The sequence below is a fragment of the Aspergillus costaricaensis genome (genome assembly GCF_003184835.1).
Source record: "Aspergillus costaricaensis CBS 115574 unplaced genomic scaffold BO79scaffold_11, whole genome shotgun sequence".
In the NCBI taxonomy this organism is placed as follows: domain Eukaryota; kingdom Fungi; phylum Ascomycota; class Eurotiomycetes; order Eurotiales; family Aspergillaceae; genus Aspergillus; species Aspergillus costaricensis.
In genome coordinates, this window is record NW_020291811.1 from 288,448 (window position 1) to 312,934 (window position 24,487).

Consider the following 24,487-nt stretch of genomic DNA (forward strand, 5'->3'; position numbering starts at 1 on the left):
ACAAACCCAGTGTTGAAACAAACCTCGCTGGGGGTACATAAAGTCCATTGTTCATGGCAAGCACTAAAAAGCAAAGAGAACAGATCAAATAGATAAGCAGCCCGTAAAGTCGCCCAAATACCCGTTTTGGAAAAGAAAACCCTACCCCAGCACATGGGAATAGCAGTGCGGGAAAAAAAAAAATTACACCAAGCCCCTGGAGATAACCCTGCAAAAGAAAATGGAAAGCGAAGATATGGGAGAAGAAAGACGTTACTGTACAGTAGGCAGTGTTGAAACACCCTTTCCCCCCCCCCTTTCTCTCTTTTTTATTTTTTTTTGTATTTGTCTCTCTACCGTGCATTCTGCTGTGGACCGTGTCCGTTGGTCCTGGTCGCCGTTGCTAACTCTTCTATCAACATCGTGTAGTTTGAGCTGACTTCTGGTCGACGTAAGAGGATATCCCGGACCACGCTTAGCTGGGAGGCATCAGCGTTCGGGGCATGGGAAAGAAGTTGTTGGATAGCGGGTGTATTGGCTTGCGCACCGAGGACCTGTATTGCGGCGGCGAGCCCGGTGAGGGGTGGTTGGTTGGGCTGTGGAGGCTGGTAGGGGGTGAATTGTGGAGCTGCAGGTGGTGGCTGTTGTTGGTGTTGTGACTGAGCTTGATGCCCATAGGGTATTTGCGTTTGAGGCGTTCCGTCGTAAGATGATACAGGAGTGGGTGTGAACTGGGACGCAAGCGGCGGTCCAGGAGTCAGGAAATGCGCCTGCTGAGGCGTCCCCGCTGCCACGGTCAATGGACTGGCAGAAGCACCGGGCTCCTGGCTCGGGAAGTGCGAAGGAGGCTGCACGGATGGTGGATTAGAATCGCCGGTCTTGACGGCAAAGACCACGAGCATGACGCGCTCCGGTGTCGGATCTTCAAGAGCGTTGTTCTCTAGAAGCTCGATGAACTCCGGCTTCTTGGTGGAGCCTGCTTCAATAGGGATAAGGTAGGTATCCTTGACAGCTGGCAATGGATGTTTGCCAACAACACCATATCTCGAACGGTCTTGAAAGTAGCTGAATAGCTTATCGAACCCTGCACGGTCCTTAGGGGAGTCGGGGCGGGTGATCGAGATAACAGTCACATCAGTCGAGGAGCTGAAACGTAGACCGCAGAGGTATTCGCTGGCGAGAGCAATCTCAATCCTTCCATCAATGGACAATGTCGGTGGAGCAAGCTGACTCCATGGTATGCGTCCGCTCAAGTCAGCTCCTCCGACATGCTTCGCGGAGGAAGTAAACTCGGTAATCGGATTCATGACGACCTTGCCATGCCAGATGGACCCTTCGTCATGAAAGTCCTTTGGTGAGTAGGGGGGTGAGTCGGGCTCATCGTCTCCCAATAGTTGATCGATCTCAGCATCAGCCTGAGCCTTGGCTGCTGGCAGCTGCTCACGAATATGAGCAGACACTTCGGGGAAGACCTGCTCATGGCTGGTGCCACCGGGAGAATGAGCCCGCGCGGGGAAGTGGTCCTGGTGAGTGGTGACACCATCGGTCATCTTGGTGTCAACATCCTGTGATTTCGATGCCTTCCGGGTGTCATCAGTCTGAGCCTGGGGGCCAGGGGTCGTTGGGCTCTGGCCAGCGGAGCTGCCATCAGGATCAGCCAAACTGCGTCGAGCGGCAGCAGTAGAGAACACGGGCTCGCTGGCGACATTGTGGTTATCATCTTCAATAAACTCTTCACCCTTATGGGTCCGTCTAATGCGAGGCCCTTGTTCTTGCACGATGATGTGCTGCCGTTCAGCTTCCCGCTTGATTTCGGCATCCTTCTGCTGCAGTTCCTCACTTGCCATGTCTTGGGTGCTCATCTTAGAGAGGGCATCGGGAGATAAACTACCTACGAGCAGACGGTCCCGTAGAGAAGGGTTCTTCTTTACGTTGAACATGATCGTCCGCAATTGTGACCTATACGGCTCTGTGGGCTCCCCAGTTCCTCCGCATATATTCTCATACATAGCGCTCTCGAGTGAGAGAGAAAGCTGCCGGGCAAATTCCTCCACCGATTTCACCCCGGACCCTTCGGGAATTTGGAACGATCCTCGTTCCTGGGCCTGAGTAATCTGCTCTACAAATAACTTGACCAGAGCTTTGGCAACACTCTTGCGAGATGGATGCGTAAGCTGGTCCGCGGATTTCGAGCTATCAGTCACTGCTGTCCCTGCAGCAGAGCTTTTCCGGGAAGAAGGCGCACTGGGCTCCTCCTTCACTTGAGCCGGTTTGGCAGCGGGCGCTGGCACCGGCGTCGCAGGTGCTGGCGGTGACATCTTTTGCTGCTTCGGTTTCGGTCCCTGGTGTGTCAGTGTTAGCAGAACTCTTCTCAACCGATGATATTTAAATTAACGAGAACTTACCGGTTCAGGCACTTGCGCCTCTTGGTGCTCATCGAATTTGCGCTTTTGGGCGCTTGTCGACTGGGTTTCAGGAACATGTCCATTCTTCTCAGGAGCTGGCGTCTCGGCTTCAGGAACTGGTGCGGCCGGCGCAGGAGGCGCATCAGGCGCATCAGGGGCAGCAGTAGAGGCTGGAGCGGGAGTTGAAGAGGTTGCAGCGCGCGCAGGTGTGCTGGTCTCTGTCTTGGGCTCGCTAGCTTTGCGCTCGCTGGTCTGACGCTCACTGGCCTGAGACTCACTCGTTTTGCGCTCGGCCGTCGGAGGTTCGCTGGCCTTGGGCTCGACTGATTTAGATTCGCTTGTCTTAGGCTCAGACGCCTTGGGTTCACTTGGTCTGCCTCTTCGGCCGCCCTTCTTGCCCTTTCTGCGTCGAGATGCCTTCTTCTCCTCAGCTTCCTTGCGCCTCTTTTCGGCAGCTTCCTCCCAAGGCTTTTCACCACGCGCGATCTTTTCGAGAAGAACTTTGTGATTCTCTGGCTTGCATTGCTCACAGAAGTATTCGTCCGGTTCTTCCCCCTTCGCGTATGTCAAGCCCATACAGTCATTGTGTTGCCAGGCCGAGCATCGATCGCAGCAGATCATGTCGCGCTCAACATCTTCCTCCTCTTCATATTCGCCACAAATGCATCGAATGATTTCTTCTTCTTCGCTGGGAGCAGGCGTCGGTTCGGCGGAGGGTTTGGGAGGCTTGTCTTTCGGCTGGGCTTTCGCCTTGGACTTCTTCGCGGGCGTTTCGGTGATCATGTCGAGGTTCTTGTGCTGGCCCTTGGTCGAGCGACCGGAGCGTCGTGGTTCATCTGGCTTAGTAGTTAGCTTTCTGTCCCGACGAGAAGTGGAGTGTGCTGCCAGTCGCCACCCATCGGGAAGGCCGACAATGGTCGCACGACTTTCGGTATACAATAGCTTACCGGCCATGATGGAAGTATATAAGGTATTCAAATTTCTACGGCGCGAAGCTTTGGGGGTTGTAAAAGGTCTGAGATAGAGTGAAGAAAAAAAAGGATTGCGCACGCCACCCAAATCTCGTTCTACGGCATCAGAAGGGCTAAAGTAATACACAGAGGAAGGCTCTGAAAAGTGGCACTTGTTTTTGTTTGCCCGGTCCACGCAGGTATTACTTTGTCCTTGCACTTCCAGCAGCGATTTTTAGTCTAGAGACAACGCGTGGGCGCCGGTGGGTGGTGTCACACCAAGCGGTTGGGTGGTGCTGAGTCTCGTTTGAATGCTGTCGCGCGCAGCGTGAATGCTTGGCGTGAGCGGGGTCGCGTGTAGACTGCGCAGCGCCTGAGGCGGCTTATCCCCGAGTGAATCGAGAGCTGACGATGGAAGTTTCGCAGAATAGCCTCGCAGGAGTGTCTGGTGATGAAATGAACGTCCAGCGACGAGCAGCGGGGGATGCTGGGAGATGGAAGAAGACAGATGGTGGGAAGAGAGGAGATGCTGTCGCGGTTGGATCGGGATGCTGAGTCATGCGCACGTGACTGCGGCTCCGCGGAGAATGGCTTGGCAGGCGCCAGTCCGGCTCCTTCTCGTCGCGTCTATTTTTCGGCGCCCTCGAAAGCTTCTCCAGATCCCCACATAGACTGTCTTTTACTTCTCACGATCTTCTTGCCCGTGCTACTTTCCCCCTCTCCGAAGTTGACGTGTTGTTTAGAGCTCATCTTAAAATCAAATCAATACCTATAATCTTTTACTATCCCACCTTTACTCAGTACAGATCATGGCAGATGTTCGATCATTACTTCGGAATGAGCTCGCCGCCCGCAAGGGCTCATCCCAGGCAGGGAGCAGCGCAACGAACCGTGTGACCAAAAAGCGCAAGGTAGACCCAGCAGATGATTTGAGGCGCAAGAGGATGAGGGCAAGTGTGCCATCTGGTCCGTCGACCGCGCATACCGTACAACCGCCCAGTGCACGAGCTATCGAGGAGGAGGAAGAGATGGAGGGATCAGAGCAAGACATCGCCGGACCGCAGCCGCCATCTGACATCGCAGTTGAGCAGCCAACTGCTCAACCCGATGTACAGCCATCAGATACGCCTCTTGTAGCCGCCGAACCGCCTGCCCCGACCACTCAAACCATCGATGAGGATGAATGGGCCGCTTTCGAGCGCGAAGTTGTCGCCCCCACCCGCATGCCGCATAGACCGGCTGCGCTCGCCGCAGAAGCGACCATATCAGCAGCGCCAGTATCTGCAGACGAGCTCGCCGCTCAGCAGCAGAAAGAGACCGAAGCGATCAAGAAAAGCCGTGAGGCTGAGGTCGAAGGAGAAAGGGAGGATGCAGCGCGGTTTATGGAAGATGAGTTTGATGAAATGGAGCAATTAGAAGAGCGTGTCAGACGTCTGAAGCACAAGCGTGAAGAGCTGAGGAAATTAAGAACCGTGGAAGATGCAGAAATGCAGAGAATGGACGAACCTCCTTCCGCTGCTAGCCCGTCAGGGGACCAATCAAACCCACCTGCAGGCAACGCAAATGAAGATGAAGACGATGAAGACGACGATGATGATTATGACGATGACTGGGACAATTGGAGATTCAAATGAATTTAACGCGGCTAAGGGTCGGGTGTGGGAAATACAGGCGTCATTTCATACGAGGGAGGTCCCGGACTTTTCTTACTTACAGTGATACCCAATAAGCTATGTGAAATCACAGGCCATTGCTCTTAATTTTCTTAATGGGCCACAGTACACTTTTTATCGGCGTGGGCGGTATCCCGTGTTTCATGATGGGGCAGCGACATATTGTACTCTTAACATATTATCTACGATGAAACTCCTATATGCGAGAGAATGTATACTGGATCAGCCAGAAAGGATGGAAATGTATTTTTACAGTCATTTGCAATCATAAGTATGCTTTATATATCACATAGGTTACCACTCTAACTCTTTAGGGGTGTTGACTGGCGTTCTCGCCTTGGTCCTTTGAAGACTGATCTTCGGCTTCTATGTAGCTTCGAAGTCCACCCCTGTTGATCCTCATAGCTTCCTCGATCTCCGCTTCCCCTTCTCTCAGAAGATGTTTACCGCGAACAAGCTCGCCCTTTTGCTTTCTTTTCTCCTCTTGTACCTGCTTCTCTCGTTCAGCCAGCGCTTTCTCGCGTCTGTCACGTTCAACCTTCTTCCGTTCTAGCTCTTCTCTTTCCTCGGCGGTCATGTCGCTTTCTGGAGCAGCCGGCAAGGTAGAGATGTAAGCCTCAATAAGCGGATTCCGCGCTTTAGGCGTGAGGGCGATGTATCTGAGATCGGTGATGATGGACGGAGGGAGAGCCTCCAGATTAGATGACCGATTTAGTTCGTGTAGTGGCACAGATTTTAGTAGCGCTGAAAGATCAGACTTGCGCGTGCTTTCTGACTGTTTCAGTCGAGAAACCAAATCGCGATAGTACTTCTCTCGATCTTTGTCTGACATTTGCGTATCCTTCATCTCTGGTTCCTTTTTGTATTTGCGCTTAAACTCGGGCCAATACAACTTTGGTGTGGCGTGTTCCTGGAGGAAAGCCAGGTACTTGATGCGCGGGTCCTTCTTTTCTTCCTTCTCTTTGCGTTCTTTGAGTTCTTGAATCCGGTCACGACTCCAGTTGGACCAGACCTCACGGCGCGTTTTCATGTTTGGTAGCACAGTGTAGCGGGTATCATCAATGATCCGGCCTTCTTCGATGATCTTCTCCCACGTGGAGAATGGGTTAATGCGATAGTCGTCAAGAAGATCACGGAATAAAGCTGTGGCATCCTCCTCCGTGAGCGGAAGGCCCTCTGCGCCTTCTTCCCATTCTTCTTCTCCGGGTTCGCCGTATTCGCCAGGGTCAAGGCCATATTCTTCTCCCATTGCCGCCAGTTGGTATTCCATATCCTCTTCCGTGAACTCCAACGGCTGTTGGTCGTCCCCTTCTTCGGTTCTCGGTCGCTTGAAAGGTTGCTCTTCCTCACCCTCGCTGTCAGTAACTTCGACCTCCTCATACTCATCGCTCTCTTCCCCGGCCGCTGGAGCAGCACCAGCTTTTGCTTCTTCCAACTGTGGTTGCTCGGAGACCTTAGCTTCCGGTTCTTCTTTGGCGACAACTTCCATCTCCTCGCCCCGCTCCTTCCTCTCTTTTGCCTCTCTCTCCAAGCGATCGTATTCGAGGACCCCTATCAGGACCTCCGGGGGAATCTTCCAAAAACTTTCGTTTGTTTCGGGGTTGTGTACAAATCTCCTTCCCAGCTTCGTCTTCACGAGCACCCATGGCGCGCAGCCAGGAATGTCATGTTTGGTTTTCGGCCTATCCTGTGGCCCACGGGGCTTGCGGTCATGGTAGCCTCTACCACCACGAAAGCCTCCGCGTGATTGACTATCGAACGGTGCTCCGTGTGGTGCAGCGCCATGCCCGAAGCCATGAGGAGCATAAGGAGTCGAAGAGAAAGGAGGAAGTGTATCCGGAGTTAAGAATGGCGCTTTATTTGAGGGTTCTGGTGCTGCGGCGGGCGGAGGCTGTACGGGAGCGGCCTGAGGTCTCGTATATGTGGATTGCTTTGTCTGCGAGTTGTAGTAATACAGATGACCTAGGCTTGATTAGAGCGACTCTAAGAGGAATCCGGGTAACTGGCAATCAAACCTGAAGGAGCTTTATGTTCGGTCCATCCTGGAGGTAACGGAGGGGGCGGGGTATACGTAGATTTAAGCATTGCGACCACAGAGGATCCAAGAGATTGCGCGAAAAGGTATCAATTAAGTGACAATAGTATAACAAGACATTCGGTTGCAGTTTGAGGCGCGAAGGAAAGATTTCCGGAGCGGGATCGCGCAGGCCGAGAGCTTTCGCAATGAGAGTTCGGGTGGTCCGAGCTTGGCGGACTGACGGTCAGCCCGGACGCTCAGAGGTGGACGCGCCAGGGCGAAGTTGCCTGGTCACCACTCTGCGGGAGCTCATCCGACCTTCCTGCACAGCTCGCCCGTCACTCATTCCTCATCTCCAATCCTCCCTTTTCTCTGTCTGTTTTCTTCCACAAACAATATTCTCCCATAATCTACTCAAGTTGACGTCCATTTCAAGATGTCACGGAGATACGATTCCAGAGTATGCCTGATTCCCAATTCCGTCGTTCCTTGGGAGCTTTAGCTGACCCGATGACGTCCGTCTACAGACTACCATCTTCTCCCCCGAAGGTCGACTCTACCAGGTTGAATATGCGTTAGAAGCCATCTCGCATGCCGGTACCGCCCTAGGAATTTTGGCCAAAGATGGAATCGTCCTCGCAGCGGAGAAGAAGGTCACCAGCAAGCTACTGGAGCAGGACACATCTGCGGAGAAGCTATACACGCTGAACGAGTATGCATCGCAGCCCCATCGAATTGCAGGTCTTTTTGTGAGATGGAAATCTAATGTTTGGGCAGCAACATGATCTGTGCTGTTGCTGGTATGACGGCAGACGCAAACATCCTTATCAACTATGCCCGACAAGCTGCCCAGCGGTATCTTCTCACCTACAACGAAGAAATTCCTTGCGAGCAACTTGTCCGTCGTCTGTGCGACTTGAAGCAAGGATACACCCAGCACGGTGGTCTCCGTCCCTTCGGTGTTTCGTTCATCTATGCCGGCTACGACCCTCTCCGGGAGTTCCAACTGTACCAGAGCAACCCCAGCGGTAACTACGGTGGCTGGAAAGCAACTAGCGTGGGAGCAAACAATGCTAGTGCTCAGAGTCTGCTGAAGCAAGATTACAAGGAGGACTGCGACCTGAAGGAAGCTTGCGCTATGGCCGTTAAGGTTCTTAGCAAGACGATGGACTCGACCAAGCTGAGCAGTGAGAAGAGTAAGTCATGACCGATCCTTGTCCGTGATTACCCGTACATGGGTACCACGCTGTCACGGTACCGTGACCTATGCTAATGCGTTGGCCCCTACAGTCGAATTTGCTACGGTGGGGAGGACGCCGGAAGGCAAGATCTACCACCACCTGTGGAATGCTGATGAGATCAATGCCCTTCTGAAAGAACACGGGCTGGCCAAGGTTGATGACGAGCCCGAGGCTGGCGAGATTAAATAAATGAGAAGACGACCCGATTTTGCTACTTGACCAGATAATCCCACATGTTTCCTGTGCAATAATCGCGCACTTTTCTGCCCAACGTTTACGATGTAGATTCTCTACAGTCTCGTATATATACACTCGTATGACAGGTCGCTCCAAATCACTCACGGCACGGGTGAGGCCTATAGCTGCATCTGAAGCGCAACTGACGTCGGCCACGGGTGACGTGGCAAGCCTTGATGTCGAATTAAGCATCGGGCAATTCATTGCAGGTCTACACTCGCGTCTGTCGACCGGAAATGCCCAAAGCCATCATTGATCTTGGGACATGAATGGTCCACGTAGTCTTCAAGCCCTCGAGCACCCTAGGCGCTTGAACAATGCTGAATGTTTCGGAACTTTAATGAGATGTGAGGCCCCGTATATATAAGAATCCCCGGGATCCAAGCTGGTGTCTTGTTTGCAACACAACCACAACAATACCAAGCGAATGCACCGGCTGTGAATGTGTTTCGATGTCAACCTGTCCGGTCTTCTTGAGAATTTGACGGCCGTGTCATGGAAGCATCGTAGGCGCGGGGTTATTGAGAGAGTCTCTATGCATACCCCCAGGATCACTCAAAGATGAGTCAAGCCCACCGAATTTGTCATAATGAGATATCAGTGTTAGGTTTCTTTCCGGATTCTTATGAGAAGATTGAAGACCGCAGAAGGCAATCACTAACTTGGTAGCTTTGGTGTGGAGAGGAGGCCATCACGTGCGATGGACCGCCCAAACGCGGGGTACACAACTCCATGATCAGCTCCGTATCTCCCTTCCCAATCTCGCCAGCCTCTGCTATCAACAATCATGATACGACCATGGTAAAAAGAAAGTAGTTCGTACAGTTGGACTACTTGGTTTGGTCTTTGGGTTGACGACTTTCCGACTCTAACCCCACTTCTCACAATGGCCCCTACTTCTGTTCCAATTGTTATGGGAGTCTGGTTACCTTGGTCTGGCGAGCCGCTCGTTAAGGACATGGGCGCTTATGATGTGGAACACCTCCTCGTGAACGCTGCACGAAGGTACCAGATTTGCACAAATGAAACCTTTTCATTGGATGTTATGAATTCTCGACAGCAGATTGCTTGATTCACACTTTTCCCGCCAACCATTGCATGGGCCTGGCGTGAAGAACCAACCTCCATTCGATCATCAGAAACAAAAAGGAAAGAAAAAAAAAAAATATTAGGAAAAGAAAGGTGTCAAGTGACACAGCCCCTGTGAGGCACAGAATTTACAAACAGGAACATGGTCTGAAACCGAAAGACAATACCAAAGAGGGAATCCTAAGCACAAATGAAAGCAACAGCAAGTGGCCCAACGCATGGCCCCTGAAAAGTTTCCATCCTTCTTTCATGAAAGTGCCTTTCTTCTCTCGTCACGCTCCCGCTGCAGTTGGCGAATTTCTTTTTCGAGCTCCATGACGAGTTTCTGTGACCGGTCCATGGACGCTACGAGAGTGCTTCCCTCCCGTTTCCATCGATTCAAGCGTTCCACCTCGGCGCTTCGCCGCCGGTACTTGGTTTCGATCTTCTCGCACAAGCGGCATAGTGTTGTTTCAAACTCAGTCATATTGACGAGCCTCATGCCGCAGGTCTCCCCAGTGCGGTACTCATAGTTGCAGCGGTGAGCGAAACTTGTCCAGCTCCAGTCTCCGCATGCAAATCTCTTCTGGTTGTAGAAACACATCCCTATCATTCAATCGTCAGCTAAAATACTAATCAAGCCGTGGTCAAACTCACTTGTTGCTGATACAGTTTGTTGTTTCACGTCGCTACTTTGAGTTCTATTGGTTCTGCCAAATGCTCCTGCCGCGCTGCAGAGGTTTGATAGGCTAAGCTTGCACGAGGCCTATGGAAGGTTGCCGGTTGTTTTAAAACGAAACACCTTATTCTGAATAACAACGATTTAGATCTCACGATAGCTCTTGAAGAAGCTGAGTCTGAAACGGATAATGATCCAGATTCAATCGACTGGTAGGCCCCGGGTCCTATTTATGTTTCGCAAGAAGCTTCTATGTTACGGCCCAGCCAGTTCTCGTACTCTACCAGTCAACCGTCGATCAACCCCTCAACATACGATGGCTTATCGACTACGGCATTCTGCTATCACTTTCACATCACATCCAGTGCTTTTCCGGTTGGCTATGCTGGGGTCTTCCAGCTGTGGAGACACAAGTTATCCACAACCTTCCTAATCAGGTCAGTTGTAGTCAGTGGATGCTTCACGGATGCATGCGTGTTGCTGTCGTGGCGGTATCATTTCTCCTGAATCAGGTTGACCCCTCGAAAATCCCTCATTTGATATGGACGGTTTTCGTCCTCCTGGCTGGGATTGCCATTGCAGCCTTGGTTGTTCCAACGATCATCCCCGCTTCCTTTCTGCGTCTCCGTTGCGTATGGAGTCGTCCTTCGAGAAGAAGACATGCCTCACCCTTACTGAATCAAAGCTCCTGCATGAAAAAAATAAACCGTTTCTTTATTTTGTGCCAGCTGTCAGGCCGTCCGTCTCACCGTCCAAACCTTTTTTGCCCCTTCTGCATCCAAGAAAAAAACCTAGTGTTCCGTCTTGAGTGGATGGAAAAAGCACAGTTTCGCTTTGCAGGACCAGTGTGGTTACGGCTATGATCATTTAGTCTGGTTTGTTAGATGCCTTACCACCATAACCTTGTGGCTAGTCACTCACAACCAATTAGTCCGCTCGCGAACTGGCCTAGTGTCATAACCTCTGATACGGACTTTGGGCCGAGGGTAGGGTGACTCCGAGACATCTGCCCAGTTGGACTTTACTTTTTTTTACTTTTTCCCCTCTCAACTCTTTACCTGACACCTAGTATGCCCAAAGGGTCAGGGTTCTGTCACCTGGTTGCAACCCTACCAAGTTCCTTCTACCATGTATCCCGAACACTGGTCCACACAGGAATCTGGCCCCCGTGCCAATGGTCATCTCGTGTACTCCGCATGTTTCCGTCTGGCTGATATCAACCAGATGTTTCTGCATCTAGTGGCGAACGACGCGTCACTAGAAGCCCTTCATTGGCGTCCATTGCTTCCTTGGATTTTACCTCGGGAGTCAACATGACATGCAGTTGCATGATGAGCTCAATATTCCATTAGGGACTGATTCTCTTCAGCTGATCTCCCACATCTGCAGACGAATAATCCCGCATTTGTCCCCGCTCGGGTGCAGGGTTTATCTTCATTTGCCTGCCTTCCTCGGCCAATATGATAGGATGTCGGCTCTGTACATCAGCCATGGCAGATACTGACTGTGGTACGGTGCACCTACTGTCGAACCCGTGCAGCTGCACTAAAGCTCGGAGTCTCACTGACGTGGCACGCTTCGTCTGGTCGAGGTGCTCGAAATTTCGGCCTTTCGTGGTGAAGAGGGGGGTTTTCGACGAGAAGATGGTGTACAGAATCCATAGCAACTCGAGCAAGGCAGCCTTCAGTTCCTCAGCATTGGCCTATAGGGGGTCAATGTACCCGAATTTCCGCTTGTCCGGACATCCTTCGAGATGATTGCATGAAACTCTCTCATGCGTCTGTACATCCATCACAGCGTTGGATCGTCGGTCAACCCGCCTAGATTCCCTGTGTGCTGAGAATCCGAGCATGGAATGATGTCGGTTGCCAACTCAGCGACTATCGGTTCTGGCTTACAGCCGCAACCTGGAGGCAACACCGGTTACCAACTGTTCTGCCACTCACGAGCTGCTCAATCTCAGTACTCGCGATGCGATTTGCCACCCCTCTGCCTTCTCTTGCGAGCTGTCTTACTTCGGATGTTTCTAGTCCAGCCTTGCCTGTGGCAATTGTACTTCCGTAACCAGGATTTGGCTCGATAGTTCCGGTAAATCGTCCTTGCCCAACCTGCCAGGATTTTCGATTTACGCCTGATGGTTGTGAGTTTCTTTTGGGCTGCAACTGTCCGGAAACTCTACGTTTTTTCTACTTTGAAGCCGAGTGATCTATCCACGACGTTGAAATTGGATTTTGTGACCCACATAATTGCACCGAAATACTGGGATTTTTCAATCCCGTGACTGTAACGTGACCGCAGCCCTCTGCGCATCTACGCATACATGTTTTTCTTGCAGTCAACAAATGGAATATGTCAAACGACCTTTCGAGAAATTAAGGTAAGGAAGCATTTCCCTCTGTTTCCGGCTTACGAGTTTGGATTGGCCAGCGGATGAAAGCATATTCGACGGTGTCAGCATGCTGTAGCCAATGAAGTGGTTCAGCTGGACGGGTGATATATGCAGCTAAAAGGACCCCTGTCATTGCTTTCTAGCCCGCAAAACGCCTAGACTAGACAAGTCCGATTGACTTGAGCAGGGAAGAATCATAGCGGGTCCTCGCATCTGCACGTTGGCACCTGCAATTATTTCTCTGCGGCCTCGAGTTTGAGGCATTCAGCCTTGCATGTTGCACAAGTCGGTTTGTGGCTTTGACCCAGTGCTCTTCATCCTGTCCATCGATCCGCCTCGACCGGCGTAAGCTCCCTGCGTTTCCCAATCGGGTATGATCTTTATGCGTGAGGCCATGACCCAGCCCATAAACATCCCCGCCTTGTGGACTATCAACGTCCAGCACAGAAGCCTGAACCATGAGGCAACTTCAATTAGCCCGGGATCTTTGCATGATCATGGTGATTACATACTTGAGTCTTGCGTCAGGCGGTCTCTACCAAATGCACGGAGACTGTGCCATCGCACTTCCATAGTCTGGGCTTAATTGAGGCGGCATCCGCGTGTAGCATGATTGACGTGTCAAGTCTATCACTCCGATGGACAGACTTTGTTCATTTTGCTTTTCCCGGTTGTGGCGACCTGATGAGTACAGCACCGTACTTCTTCCCGGCACGATGAGAAGCACAAGGCATCCACTTTGACCAGGAAGGCTGCCTACGATCGGTGGGGAACATGAATTCTGCCTTGCTCTATGTCTTTGAGGCGAGGCGATCACGCCGCTACTCTAGAAACGTTCCCCAGGTGGTAGGTGATGGGCTGATGCCATTTTTCCCTGTAGTTCACATAATCCAAACATTGAGACGCGTTTCTCTTTCACCAGACTATTTGGAATCTGGAAGGACCTTGTCGCTTATCGTCTTTTTTGCCCTCGTAAATCAGAGCCCTTTCCTTGTGTACAGTAGGTATACATCCGGATATACATCGGTGGTCACGTGGCCGCATGCACCCTGGCAAAGTAGATGACGTCAAGATGATAGTAGTCCAGCCAAGTTCCCTCAAGAGTTCTAACACAACCCCCAAGTATTTCTCTTCAATATCACTTCTCCTAGAATTTATTTTCAAAATACTACTCTCATACATGTACGCGAAGACACTTAACGCAATTCCCCAAAGCCCATTTAATCACCGGCTAACCATTGCTCCCAGAACTATATACATCCGCCACAACTACTACACCATCACCATTAGACCCAACAATTGAAACACATTCCTCTCCAATCCGGCTCAAAAACAACCCAATTCCACCAACCTACAGACCACCATGCTCAACCGCATCACCCCAATCGGCCGCCTGGTCCAACGCACCACTCAAATTCAAACCCGAACCCGAACCCTCCAACCCGCCACCCGCACCTTCCGCACCATCGCACCGCTGCGCACAACTCACCAGCAAAAGAACGAAACGAAATCCGGAGACCGCAACGTCCTCGACCCTCAGCGATCGGAGAGCTCCTACACCGGCACGGACAGCGAAGTCGCGGGCCACGACGCAGCCTTTGACCCTAGCAACACATCACCCGAAGGCCAGGTCGAGCAGGCGCAGAAGGAGTCCGAGCAGCAGGGTAAAGTGAGTAACCCTCTGGATATGAGTCCTGGAAACTCGGAAGTCAGTCATGCGAGGCCGCCCCAGGAGGGAGGTCCCGATCATAATGCTGAAAAGGAGGGGCCCAGCTCGAGGGGGTGGACGAAGAAGAACCGTGAGGTGAGGGGTGGGAATAGGAAGTATTGAAGGATTGAGGTTGTTGTATAGACTTTGCATTTGGTTTTTAAATTGTCTCATGTGTGAAAGTGCTTGTTTGTTGGGTTGAGTTGTGTATGGTATTGGATATAATAAGAAGCAGGCTGTTTGATCTTCAGTGGGATATATATATTTCGCAGGCTTGAGAGAGTAATTGAATTAGTCTTGTAACTTCATTGCTGAAATATATGACCTCTGAACCAAAAATAGTCTTATTAAAGCACTGCAGATAGCATATATAAATAGTTCATAGTACAATGACTCTTCTCGAACAGGCTACTACTCCTTCCCATACTGAATAATATCCTTCCCATACATCACCCACACCTTCTCACTCCCAGCCGGAACCTCGCCATTCAAAGCCTTAACTCCCGCATTAACCGCCGCCTTCGCAATAACATCCGCATCCTGCGCCCATCCATCCTTCAATCCGGAATGAATCTTGCCAACAAGACCCGCAAAGCCCCGCATCACCGCCTCAGCAGGCCTACTCTCCTGCCTCTCTCCGGAGATAAGTCCAGGGCGCAAGATAACCGTCCTCTCAAATCCCATCGCCTTCACCTCTTCCTCGATCTCACCCTTCATGCGGGGATATCCAAAGGATGAGTTCTTGTCAGCGCCGGTCGACGAGATCAGCACGTAGACCTTGGTGCCGGCATCGCGCGCCGCACGGGCCAGCTCAACATTCAGACCATGTTCAATCTTGTACTGATTCTCGAAGCCGCCAGCTGCGCCGCGGGTGGTTCCAAATGCGGAGATGAAAATGTCTGGCGTTGGGCTCAGGGAGGAGAGCTGCGAAGCCCACTTGGAGGAGTCGTCGGACACGAAGGTGGTGAGCTTTTCTTGAGGCGCGGCAGTGGCGGGTTGAGGGGTGCGACGGGAGATAGTGTCAATGCGTGCCACGGAGGAGTTGCCCAGGAGGTGGGTGAGGATGTGGCTCCCCTGCAGATAAGTATATTAGATGGTTTTGCTTTTGGCCGGGGACTACATGGCGGATTTGAAGGGATAGGTTTGACTTGTGCTGAAGGGGCTAGATTTGATTAAGGTAGATATAGGATGGATTGCTTACCACCATGCCGGTGCAGCCGATCAGCGCGACGTTGGCCATATTGGACTAGCAGCTGTTATATACAAAACTGGATTGGTGCAGAAAGGGATAACTACATGTAAGGAAGATGAGATGACGTTTTCCACCGACTTATCGTGGATGAGTAATCACCACTTATCGGCGGGTCCAGATCGCTGATGCCTCAGGACACAGTGACTGACTAATGCGGGGAAGGCCGAAAGCGGAGATATTCTGCCACCGGATCCCGCCTCCAGGATCTATCGATAAGAAATTGCGTGATTGCCACTAGCCGGATGGGGTAAGATCCCCTGGGATTTTCTATAGAGCGGCGGCGGCGACGGGCTTTTTATCCCCCCATCGCCCCTCCCAATCCGGCGCTGCTGATTCCTCTCCTCTTGTCTTTCTTGTCTTCATCCTGGTGGTATCGGCTGGCTGATTCCCCCATCTTCAGACAAGAATCCCCCGCCATGGGCTCTCCTTCTCCAGCCTTGTCGACCCTCGGCGGTCCGACTTATGTCACTGCCCAGACCCTCATCCAGCAAGTCGCTTATGTTTTGAGCGACAAGATCTTCTCCTACTCTCCGGAGTCCTTCGACTTGGATGCTGCTCTCCGGGAATGGTCCTCCAAGCAGGAGATCAACGCCAATGGCGAGTCTCCTGAGATCAAGGCCATGGAGACTCGCCAGGGTGCTGGTAACATCGCCCTCGGTTACATCTTCTCCCAGGACTTCGACCTGAAGAAGCGCCACATCCCTCAGGGTATTGTTGCTTCCTCGGCCACTCTCCCTTATATGCGTGCCGCCCTGGAGCAGCTGTCTCTCCTGTACTCCGTTGCCAGCCCCGTTGCTGCTCATGTCGCCGCTGTCGACTATGCCGGTGAGGACGGCCTTGTCTCCGACTATGCCTCCGCCCTCTCCCTCGCCGAAGAGCTTGGCCTGGGTCTGGTGTCGAGTGCCTCTGTCCATGAGTCTCAGCACATGGCTCTGCTCACCACTCTTCTGTCCTCCGTTCTGCCCTCCGTCCACATCTATGACGGTGTCCGCGTCGGCCGGGAAGAGACTCGCGTCATTGACGTCCTCGACCAGGCTGGTCTGTCTCGCACCTACGAGGCCGTCCGCAAGACCCTTGAAGACTCCCGCAGTCGTCATCTCGACACCCAGGGCAAGCTCCTCGAGCTCCTCCAGTCCCTGAACGGTGAGCTCGGAACCGACTATGGCCTCTTCGAGTACCACGGCCACGCTGAGCCCGTCTCTGTTCTGGTTGCTTTCGGTACCGTCGAGGCATCCCTCACTGCTCAGATTGCCCGTTCTTTGGCTAAGGACGGTGTTCGCGTTGGTGTCATCAACGTCCGTGTCTACCGTCCTTTTGTGGAGGAGGAATTCCTGCGCGTTCTGCCCAAGTCTGTCAAGACCGTTGGTGTCCTTGGCCAGGTCTCTGACGAACAGGCTGTGCAGGAGCAGGGTGTTCGCTCTGCTCTGTACGAGGATGTCCTTGCTGCTTTGACTTTCGCCACCGATCGGGAGCAGACCCCGGCTTGCATTGATATCAAGTACGCCCGCTCTCAGCGCTGGGATCTGATCAACACCGCTGCCGCTTTCCAGCTGGTTCACGAGAAGCCTATTGTCCAGGCTGGTGCCGAGTCCGAGCCTCTGCAGTTGCTCGACCCTGCCACCGTCCAGGAGTACACTTTCTGGGATGTTGACACCTCCTTTGGTGGCGACGTTGCCACGACTCTTTCCCAGGCCTTGGCTGCCGATTCAGCAAGCAATGTCACCACCAACAAGGTCCACGATAACCTCGTCCAGGGAGGTGTCGTCCGTGTTGACATCCGCAAGAGCTCCAAGATTGTCGATGCCCCCTACTCCATCACTGCTGCCGACACTGCCTATGTTGGAGACGTTAAGCTGCTTGGCGACGTCGACATTGCCGCATCTGTCAAGGACAACGGCAAGGTCATCGTGAACGCCCCTGGCGTGAAGGACGATGAGCTCGAGAAGAAGCTGCCTGTTGCTTTCCGCCAGGCTGTCGCTGAGCGGGGCATCTCCCTTTACTTCGTCGACCCATCTGTTGCCGGTGAGACCGCCTCTGAGTCCTCGGTCCTCCAGGTTGCTTTCTTGCGTGTGGCTCTGCCTTCTCAGGAGAGCGTGGGCATCAAGAAGCTGGCTTCTATTGGCGGTAATGCCGAGGCCCTGGAGAATGTTAGCAAGGAACTTGAGAAGGTTCTCCGCCAGATCGAGGTTCCCGAGGCCTGGAAGACTCCTGAGGAGGGAGCCCAGGTTGCTCAGCTCCCCAAGGACATCTCCCAAAACAGCTTCGTGTCCTTCGACAAGGAAGAGACCGAGCCTGCCTCCTACCTTAAGGACTGGCAGACCGCTGCCAAGGGTCTCGCTTTCAAGGAGGCCTACGGCACCAAGAATGCTCTGCGTCCTGAGACGGCTACCAAGACCTTCACTGTCCACGTCAAGGAGAACAGACGCCTTACTCCTGTCACCTACGATCGTAACATCTTCCACATCGAGTTCGACTTGGGTGACTCTGGCCTCAAGTATGACATCGGTGAAGCCCTGGGCGTGCACGCTGAGAACGACCCGAAGGATGTCATGGACTTCATCGCCTTCTATGGCCTGAACGCCGACGATGTCGTCGAGGTGCCCAGCCGCGAGGACCCAGCCGTGCTGGAGAACCGTACCGTCTACCAGGCCCTTGTCCAGAACATCGACATCTTCGGTCGCCCGCCCAAGCGCTTCTACGAAGCTCTGGCCGAATTCGCCGACGACGAGAAGGAGAAGACCGATCTTCTTACCCTCGGTGGCCCCGACGGAGCTGTGGAATTCAAGCGCCGTTCCGAGGTGGACACCGTTACCTTCGCGGATATTCTGCTCCAGTACCCCTCGGCCAAGCCTGACTTCCACGACCTGATCCGTATCGTCGGTCCCCTGAAGCGTCGTGAGTACTCCATCGCTTCTTGCCAGAAGGTGACCCCCACCACCGTTGCTCTTATGATCGTTGCGGTTACCTGGACGGACCCCACTGGCCGTGACCGTTTCGGTCAGGCTACCCGCTACCTCAGCCGCCTCCAGCCCGGTACCCCCGTCACCGTCAGCGTCAAGTCCAGTGTGATGAAGCTGCCCCCCAAGTCCACCCAGCCCCTCATCATGGCTGGTCTCGGTACTGGTCTGGCTCCCTTCCGTGCCTTCGTCCAGCACCGTGCTCTTGAGAAGGCTCAGGGCAAGGAGATTGGTGCCGTCTTGCTGTACATGGGCTCCCGCCACCAGCGCGAGGAGTACTGCTACGGTGAGGAGTGGGAGGCCTACCAGGAGGCCGGTGTCATCACTGTCCTGGGTCGTGCCTTCTCTCGTGACCAGCCTGAGAAGATTTACATCCAGGATCGCATGCGCCAGACTCTGCCTGAAATCATCCAGGCCTACATCCGCGAGGAGGGTGCTTTCTACCTCTGCGGTCCCACATGGCCCGTGCCCGATGTCACTGCCGTGCTGGAGGAGGCCATCGCCACTGAGGCCAAGAACCTCGGCAAGAAGGTCGACTCTCGCAAGGAGATCGAGAAGTTGAAGGATGAGGAGAGATACGTCCTTGAGGTGTACTAAGCGGAGGTTGAGAAAAGGTTGTGACCATAGAAGAGTGGGGATATCTAGCGCCGCGCGTTGTACATGATGTGATGTGATGATCTGTCCGTCCTGTTTGAGTTTAGCGCATACCAGCATAGAGACACCTGATCTACCAATTCAAAATAGACTTTTGCATTTTCTCTATGAATCTACTCTTCTCATAATCATCATCTATCGTAAATTTTAGATCTATGGGTATCTGCTATATCCATCCGCCCTTGTCCATGTAGCAGCCAAGTAGTAGTTAGTCTAAGCACATCCAACTTTTTTCTTTCACCCCGCCAAAACGGAAAAGGAAAAATTCGTAACCATAACTATAAACAAGAAGATATCGTTAAAAGCGGCCGCATTAATATCCACTTCTAATTTCAAGCCCGTCCCAGACTACCCAACTTCGTCTTTCCATACGCACCACCCTTCTCCTTCCTCAACTCCAAGGCCCGCCGATAAGGCGGCGCCGTAGGCGGCTGCACCGGATCCAAACTGACATGATCCGGCGGCAGCGTGTACGAGGCATCCGAATCCCAAGCCGAGAGATCACCGCATGCAATGAACCTAGGAATCCACCTGTTCTCGACGGCAAACTTCTCACCGGCAGACTTATACGCCAACGGCGTAGGCGTCACCGACGCCAACGAGTCATCGTGAAGCAGCCGCGCCTCCGTCTGGCTAGACTCCGCTGAAGCAGCGCCTAGGGTCGCCTCGGCCGGAGCATAGCGGGCCAGCTTGACGGGGCGTGCCTCGTCCTCGCTCTCGACCACCTCTACTCCGACGTTTCCGTCCGTTGAGACAGGAGGCGGGACAGCCACACCCCCGAAGATAGGGTTCTTCAGCGCGTCTGTTCCGGCGTGGATGGAAGGCGGGATGAATCCCTCGCACACGACGAACGCCTCCAGACTACTAGCGCGACTACTCCGCGGCTTCGCGACGCTGACTTTCTCGAACACAGTGCGGAGTTGCGCGTAGAGGAGATCAACGTCGCGGCCGCGGAAGATCTTGGCGACGAATTTGCCGCCGGGGCGGAGGACGCCCAGGGCGAGGTTGAGTGCCGAGTAGAGTAGTTGCGATTGGATGTAGATGTCGAGGTCGTGCAGGCCTGTTACGTCCGGAGCGCCGTCAGAGATGACCAGGTCGACGGGGTGAGGGGGACGAATGGCGGAGGGGGTGGTAGAGGTGGAGGTGGAGTCGTAGGCTTCAGGGTCCAGGGCGCGCAGGAGGAGGGGGATGGTGGAGGGGTGGGTGATGTCTGCTTTGAGAGTGGTGATGCCTTCGAGGGGCGCCATGGGTTGGAGGTCGATGGAGACGATTTTGACGTTCTTGCGGGGTTTCAGTTCGGTCATGTCGGTATCTTCTGATGAGGTGGTTGTGGTGTTTGAGCCATTGCGGACTCGTTCGAGGGCTTCCTTTTCCTTGCGCTTCTTCTCGACCCAGGCGCGGCGACCAAAACTCTCGCCCTTGATCAGAACGCGACTCAGCACTTGACTCCAGCTGCCCGGAGCGGCGCACAGATCGACGACTCGGGTGACTTTGTCTGGGTTCTCGTGCTCGAATAGATCGAATTGCTCGTCGATTTGGATCAGTTTGAAGGCGGAACGGGCGCGCCAGTTTTGTTCCTTGGCGAGACGGTAGTAGGCATCGCGCTTGTCTTTGGAGGATTTACCCATTGTGGCGGTGGGTGGGGGGTATTCTGTGGTGGTGGGATTTGAGGTTTTGGATGGTCCGGAGGAGGGATTTGAGGGGGATTTTCTCGTGGGGCGGCGATAAGATTAACTGGTGCTGGGCGGTATGGCCGCTTTCTGCCGCTTTTTTTTCTTCCCTTCGGCGGCTGCAACTTCGCTGCGGACGTTTTTCTTCCTCGCATCTTACATTTTATGTATTCGGTCGGGGTCTATTTTTACAATTATGGGTCAGAAGAGACAGCGCGGCTCGAAAGGAGCTGATTTGCAGGCGAAAAAGAGGAAGAAGGATGTCGCCGCGGCTGAGGAGAGTGAGGATCCGCTCGTCACCGTCAATGATCTTAACTGGAAAGAGGTCGCACTGCCTGATAGACTTGAGGATGCAGGTGGTTTCTTTGGATTGGAAGAAATTGATGGGGTAGAGGTTATCAAGGGTGGAAGTGAAGGACTCCGGTTCAAGGTATGTGGTGTTAACTGGCGGTGTTGGGAGAGTGCTAATGGATCATCCAGGCCGCACATGGCAAACCGAAGAAATCGATCCTGAAGAAGAAGGCGCCAGAGGAGGAAGAACCGAAGTTCGACGACGACGAGTGGTCCGGTTTCAGCGACAACGAAGCGACCGAGAAGAAGGACACTGCACCGAAGGAAGACCAGAAAGACGAGCAGGAAGCCGGCAAACCCACGGCCGAGGAGAAGAAGAAGGCCAAGAAGGACAGGCAGGCAGAGCAGAAGAAGGCCAAGAAAGAAGCAAAGCAGAAGACTACACCAAACCAGGAGGACAAGAGCATCAAGGCTGGACTCTCGTTTTCTGCACTCCAAGATGAAGACGACGACGATGGCGTGGATGTTTCTGCTTGGGAGTCGCTTGGGTTGTCTCCTGAGATCCTCACCGGTCTGTCGAAGATGAAGTTCACCACACCGACTCTTGTTCAAAAGTCCTGCATTCCCCAGATCTTAGACGGCCACGATGTGATCGGCAAGGCGTCGACAGGTTCCGGAAAGACATTGGCGTTCGGCATCCCCATCCTCGAGCACTATCTTGAGAAGAAACGGGAGGACTTGCGCGCTGGCAAGGAAGAGAAGAAGAAGGACTCCGCCCCGATTGCTCTCATTATGTCTCCCACTCGAGAATTGGCACACCAATTGGCTAAGCATATTGGCGAGCTTGCTCTCCACGCCCCCGGCTCCAGTGCCCGCATTGCACTCCTTACAGGTGGTCTGTCCGTGCAGAAGCAGCAGCGAGTTCTGGCTGGTGCTGACATCGTCATTGGTACCCCTGGTCGAGTATGGGAGGTGCTTAGCAGTGGTCAAGGGTTAATCCGCAAGATGAGTGACATCAAGTTCCTTGTCATTGATGAGGCGGACAGACTTCTCAGCGAGGGTCACTTCAAGGAAGCTGAGGAGATCCTCGGTGCTCTCGATCGCATTGAGGATGGCGATTTTGGTGGCGACGATAGCGAAGACGAAGAGAAGGAGGATGCTCGTGCCCAGAGGCAGACGTTGGTCTTCTCCGCTACATTCCACCGCGACTTGCAGCAGAAGCTAGCCGGCAAAGCGCGTTGGACAGGAGGCGACATCATGAGCAACAAGGAGTCCATGGAATATCTCCTCCAGAAACTGAAGTTCCGCGAAGAAAAGCCCAAGTTCATCGACGTCAACCCGGTCTCGCAGATGGCTGAAGGCCTCAAGGAAGGCATTGTCGAATGTGGAGCTATGGAGAAGGTATGTGCAGTCGCTGCAGAAAGTTATTCGTATGCTAATCGAACCTAGGATCTTTATCTCTACACTCTTTTGCTCTACAACCCCAAGCACCGGACACTTGTGTTCACCAACTCGATCTCCGCCGTCCGCCGTCTCACCCAATTGCTCCAGAAACTCGGCCTTCCCGCTTTGGCACTCCACTCTTCTATGGCCCAGAAAGCGCGTCTACGTTCCGTAGAGCGATTCTCCTCGCCCACATCCAATCCCAGCAGCATCCTCGTTGCCACCGACGTTGCTGCGCGTGGTCTCGATATCAAGGGCATTGACTTTGTCATCCACTACCACGCTCCCCGCGCAGCCGACACCTACGTCCACCGTTCTGGACGTACCGCCCGTGCGGGTGCATCCGGAAAGAGTGTGATCATCTGCGCTCCGGAGGAAATGGTTGGAGTGGTTCGTCTGGCCGCCAAAGTCCACGCCAACATGGCCAATGGTAAGAAATTGCCGCTTGAGTCGTTAGAGCTCGACCGTCGGGTCGTTCTCCGGGTCCGTGACCGCGTGAACTTGGCCGCTAAGATCACCGACTCCAACATCGCCAAGGAGAAGATCTCCGCGGAAGATAACTGGCTTCAAAAGGCAGCAGAGGACCTTGGGGTTGAGTATGATAGCGAGGAGTTCGAGAGCGCCCAGGGCCGTGGTCGCGGCCGCGGACGTGGGCGTCAGGAACGGCAGCGCAAGGCTGGTGAGGTTACGAAGAATGAGTTGGCAGCCATGCGGGCAGAGTTGAAGCATCTGCTGTCTCAGCGAGTGAACGTAGGTGTGAGTGAGCGGTACCTCACGTCCGGACGGGTGGACATTGAGGCGTTGCTGCGTGGAGAAGGCAACAATTCATTCCTGGGCCAGGTGGATCCATTGGATTTCTAATGCTTGTATCTATTACGTTGTACAGAATTGTTCATATACCACATGCAGAGAGAATCAGTCAATAGGGGATTAGTAGAGCGTTCATACACCTAAGCTCGATAAAAGTAAGATTACGTTGTTACGTTTTCACCTGTCTCGGGTCCACCATGTGGATAAACATGTGGTGAAATTGTAAAAGTATTAGATACTACTAGTAGTAGTCATGGGTCTGAAAGCACGGAGTCAATTGAGTATGACTTCATCAAAGCGGTATATCACCAATAGCCTAATAAACTCCGTTCGACCGAGCAAAGAGAAGTGGAGATAGAATAGTATAAATCCACCTACTATTATCCCCTATTCACCTCGACTCCATCACATCATATACAATATAAGTACGTAGTAACGAACCTAAAAATACCTCACCCCTAAAAACCCTACCCACCAGACACCTCCCCAACCAGGAAACCACCTAGAACCGGCAACACCTTCTATCCTCGACTCAGCAACAGGTGTTCCTCAAATAAAACACACCGGCGCGTCAAAACTCAACCAATCCCAACACACCGGATCTGCCCCACCCGCCCGATCCCTGCAAGTTGGGCGCCTCATCCCTGCAAGCCATCCCAACTAGCGCCATCACCAGGCCTCCCATTGGCCAGACCAGACCACGTTGATGAAATTCCACGTGGGTGGGGGCCCACTTTCCCGGATAGGCCAGGGTTTTTTCATCTTTTTTTCCCTGTTCTGCCCGAAGGCAATTAGACCTTTGCCTGTTGCATATTGCAGAAGCTGAGTTTCTGTCATTCGAGCAGTAGCAGGTACCCTCAGGTTATTATATATATGTGAGTTGAACTAAGGAAAAGGTATGCAACAACCACAGACATCATCCCGTCTATGAAACCTACACATACATGCAAACTACTACTACTAGTCTCAATCAAATAATCAACACTAACCACCACCAAGACACACTACTAAGATCAAGATCACCATACTGCCAACAGCATTGACTTCATCAATCAACTTATCAA

General features: G+C 53.0%; 11 protein-coding genes across 11 annotated transcripts; 5 read left to right on the plus strand and 6 right to left on the minus strand.

The window, feature by feature from the left end:
- Window positions 1–310: 310 nt before the first annotated feature.
- On the minus strand, window positions 311–3,817 carry BO79DRAFT_170787 (putative PHD finger domain protein). The gene is made up of 3 exons (XM_025679543.1): window positions 3,332–3,817; window positions 2,385–3,220; window positions 311–2,321 (listed from the first exon to the last, which is right to left on the minus strand). Exons 1-3 carry the CDS (start codon window positions 3,336–3,338, stop codon window positions 333–335), a joined length of 2,832 nt encoding a protein of 943 aa, XP_025540996.1. The 5' UTR covers window positions 3,339–3,817; the 3' UTR covers window positions 311–332.
- A 226-nt stretch (window positions 3,818–4,043) lies between these two features.
- Window positions 4,044–5,158, plus strand: BO79DRAFT_208443 (uncharacterized protein). Its single transcript, XM_025682400.1, has one exon. The coding sequence runs from the start codon at window positions 4,144–4,146 to the stop codon at window positions 4,966–4,968; it is 825 nt and encodes a 274-aa protein (XP_025540997.1). The 5' UTR covers window positions 4,044–4,143; the 3' UTR covers window positions 4,969–5,158.
- Window positions 5,159–5,307: 149 nt separating this feature from the next.
- BO79DRAFT_192539 (FF domain protein) lies at window positions 5,308–7,092 on the minus strand (the record flags this gene model as incomplete). The annotated part of the gene is made up of 2 exons (XM_025680903.1): window positions 5,308–6,969; window positions 7,023–7,092. The coding sequence occupies 2 exons, from the start codon at window positions 7,090–7,092 to the stop codon at window positions 5,318–5,320; spliced, it is 1,722 nt and encodes a 573-aa protein (XP_025540998.1). The 3' UTR covers window positions 5,308–5,317.
- A 244-nt stretch (window positions 7,093–7,336) lies between these two features.
- On the plus strand, window positions 7,337–8,510 carry pre9 (proteasome core particle subunit alpha 3). The gene is made up of 4 exons (XM_025680904.1): window positions 7,337–7,484; window positions 7,552–7,736; window positions 7,802–8,220; window positions 8,315–8,510. The coding sequence occupies exons 1-4, from the start codon at window positions 7,461–7,463 to the stop codon at window positions 8,452–8,454; spliced, it is 768 nt and encodes a 255-aa protein (XP_025540999.1). The 5' UTR covers window positions 7,337–7,460; the 3' UTR covers window positions 8,455–8,510.
- A 1,328-nt stretch (window positions 8,511–9,838) lies between these two features.
- Window positions 9,839–10,174, minus strand: BO79DRAFT_227107 (uncharacterized protein; the record flags this gene model as incomplete). The annotated part of the gene is made up of 1 exon (XM_025683852.1): window positions 9,839–10,174. One exon carries the CDS (start codon window positions 10,172–10,174, stop codon window positions 9,839–9,841), a length of 336 nt encoding a protein of 111 aa, XP_025541000.1.
- Window positions 10,175–11,597: 1,423 nt separating this feature from the next.
- BO79DRAFT_244551 (uncharacterized protein) lies at window positions 11,598–12,707 on the minus strand (the record flags this gene model as incomplete). The annotated part of the gene is made up of 4 exons (XM_025685382.1): window positions 11,598–11,951; window positions 12,196–12,357; window positions 12,440–12,559; window positions 12,660–12,707. 4 exons carry the CDS (start codon window positions 12,705–12,707, stop codon window positions 11,598–11,600), a joined length of 684 nt encoding a protein of 227 aa, XP_025541001.1.
- Window positions 12,708–13,768: 1,061 nt separating this feature from the next.
- Window positions 13,769–14,582, plus strand: BO79DRAFT_286622 (uncharacterized protein). The gene is made up of 2 exons (XM_025688486.1): window positions 13,769–13,820; window positions 13,887–14,582. The coding sequence occupies exon 2, from the start codon at window positions 14,002–14,004 to the stop codon at window positions 14,467–14,469; it is 468 nt and encodes a 155-aa protein (XP_025541002.1). The 5' UTR covers window positions 13,769–13,820; window positions 13,887–14,001; the 3' UTR covers window positions 14,470–14,582.
- A 105-nt stretch (window positions 14,583–14,687) lies between these two features.
- BO79DRAFT_192550 (uncharacterized protein) lies at window positions 14,688–15,632 on the minus strand. The gene is made up of 2 exons (XM_025680905.1): window positions 15,548–15,632; window positions 14,688–15,420 (listed from the first exon to the last, which is right to left on the minus strand). Exons 1-2 carry the CDS (start codon window positions 15,584–15,586, stop codon window positions 14,758–14,760), a joined length of 702 nt encoding a protein of 233 aa, XP_025541003.1. The 5' UTR covers window positions 15,587–15,632; the 3' UTR covers window positions 14,688–14,757.
- Window positions 15,633–15,933: 301 nt separating this feature from the next.
- Window positions 15,934–19,297, plus strand: BO79DRAFT_208447 (sulfite reductase subunit alpha). Its single transcript, XM_025682401.1, has one exon. The coding sequence runs from the start codon at window positions 16,015–16,017 to the stop codon at window positions 19,150–19,152; it is 3,138 nt and encodes a 1,045-aa protein (XP_025541004.1). The 5' UTR covers window positions 15,934–16,014; the 3' UTR covers window positions 19,153–19,297.
- A 28-nt stretch (window positions 19,298–19,325) lies between these two features.
- On the minus strand, window positions 19,326–20,887 carry BO79DRAFT_7005 (tRNA methyltransferase TRM7). Its single transcript, XM_025689627.1, has one exon. The coding sequence runs from the start codon at window positions 20,835–20,837 to the stop codon at window positions 19,542–19,544; it is 1,296 nt and encodes a 431-aa protein (XP_025541005.1). The 5' UTR covers window positions 20,838–20,887; the 3' UTR covers window positions 19,326–19,541.
- Window positions 20,888–21,051: 164 nt separating this feature from the next.
- Window positions 21,052–23,474, plus strand: mak5 (ATP-dependent RNA helicase MAK5; the record flags this gene model as incomplete). Its single annotated transcript, XM_025680906.1, has 3 exons — window positions 21,052–21,309; window positions 21,360–22,571; window positions 22,620–23,474. Exons 1-3 carry the CDS (start codon window positions 21,076–21,078, stop codon window positions 23,472–23,474), a joined length of 2,301 nt encoding a protein of 766 aa, XP_025541006.1. The 5' UTR covers window positions 21,052–21,075.
- Between the last annotated feature and the right edge of the window lie 1,013 nt (window positions 23,475–24,487).

Coding starts and splice junctions, on each gene's coding strand:
- BO79DRAFT_170787 (XM_025679543.1), bottom strand. Junction 2,322..2,384: donor AGGCGCAAGTGCCTGAACCG/GTAAGTTCTCGT, acceptor CTGACACACCAG/GGACCGAAACCGAAGCAGCA.
- BO79DRAFT_208443 (XM_025682400.1), top strand. CDS start 4,144: ATGGCAGATGTTCGATCATTACTTCGGAATGAGCTCGCCGCCCGCAAG.
- pre9 (XM_025680904.1), top strand. CDS start 7,461: ATGTCACGGAGATACGATTCCAGA. Junction 7,737..7,801: donor AAGCTATACACGCTGAACGA/GTATGCATCGCA, acceptor ATGTTTGGGCAG/CAACATGATCTGTGCTGTTG. Junction 8,221..8,314: donor CAAGCTGAGCAGTGAGAAGA/GTAAGTCATGAC, acceptor TGGCCCCTACAG/TCGAATTTGCTACGGTGGGG.
- BO79DRAFT_286622 (XM_025688486.1), top strand. CDS start 14,002: ATGCTCAACCGCATCACCCCAATCGGCCGCCTGGTCCAACGCACCACT.
- BO79DRAFT_192550 (XM_025680905.1), bottom strand. CDS start 15,586: ATGGCCAACGTCGCGCTGATCGGCTGCACCGGCATGGTG. Junction 15,421..15,547: donor TCGGCTGCACCGGCATGGTG/GTAAGCAATCCA, acceptor ACTTATCTGCAG/GGGAGCCACATCCTCACCCA.
- BO79DRAFT_208447 (XM_025682401.1), top strand. CDS start 16,015: ATGGGCTCTCCTTCTCCAGCCTTGTCGACCCTCGGCGGTCCGACTTAT.
- BO79DRAFT_7005 (XM_025689627.1), bottom strand. CDS start 20,837: ATGGGTAAATCCTCCAAAGACAAGCGCGATGCCTACTACCGTCTCGCC.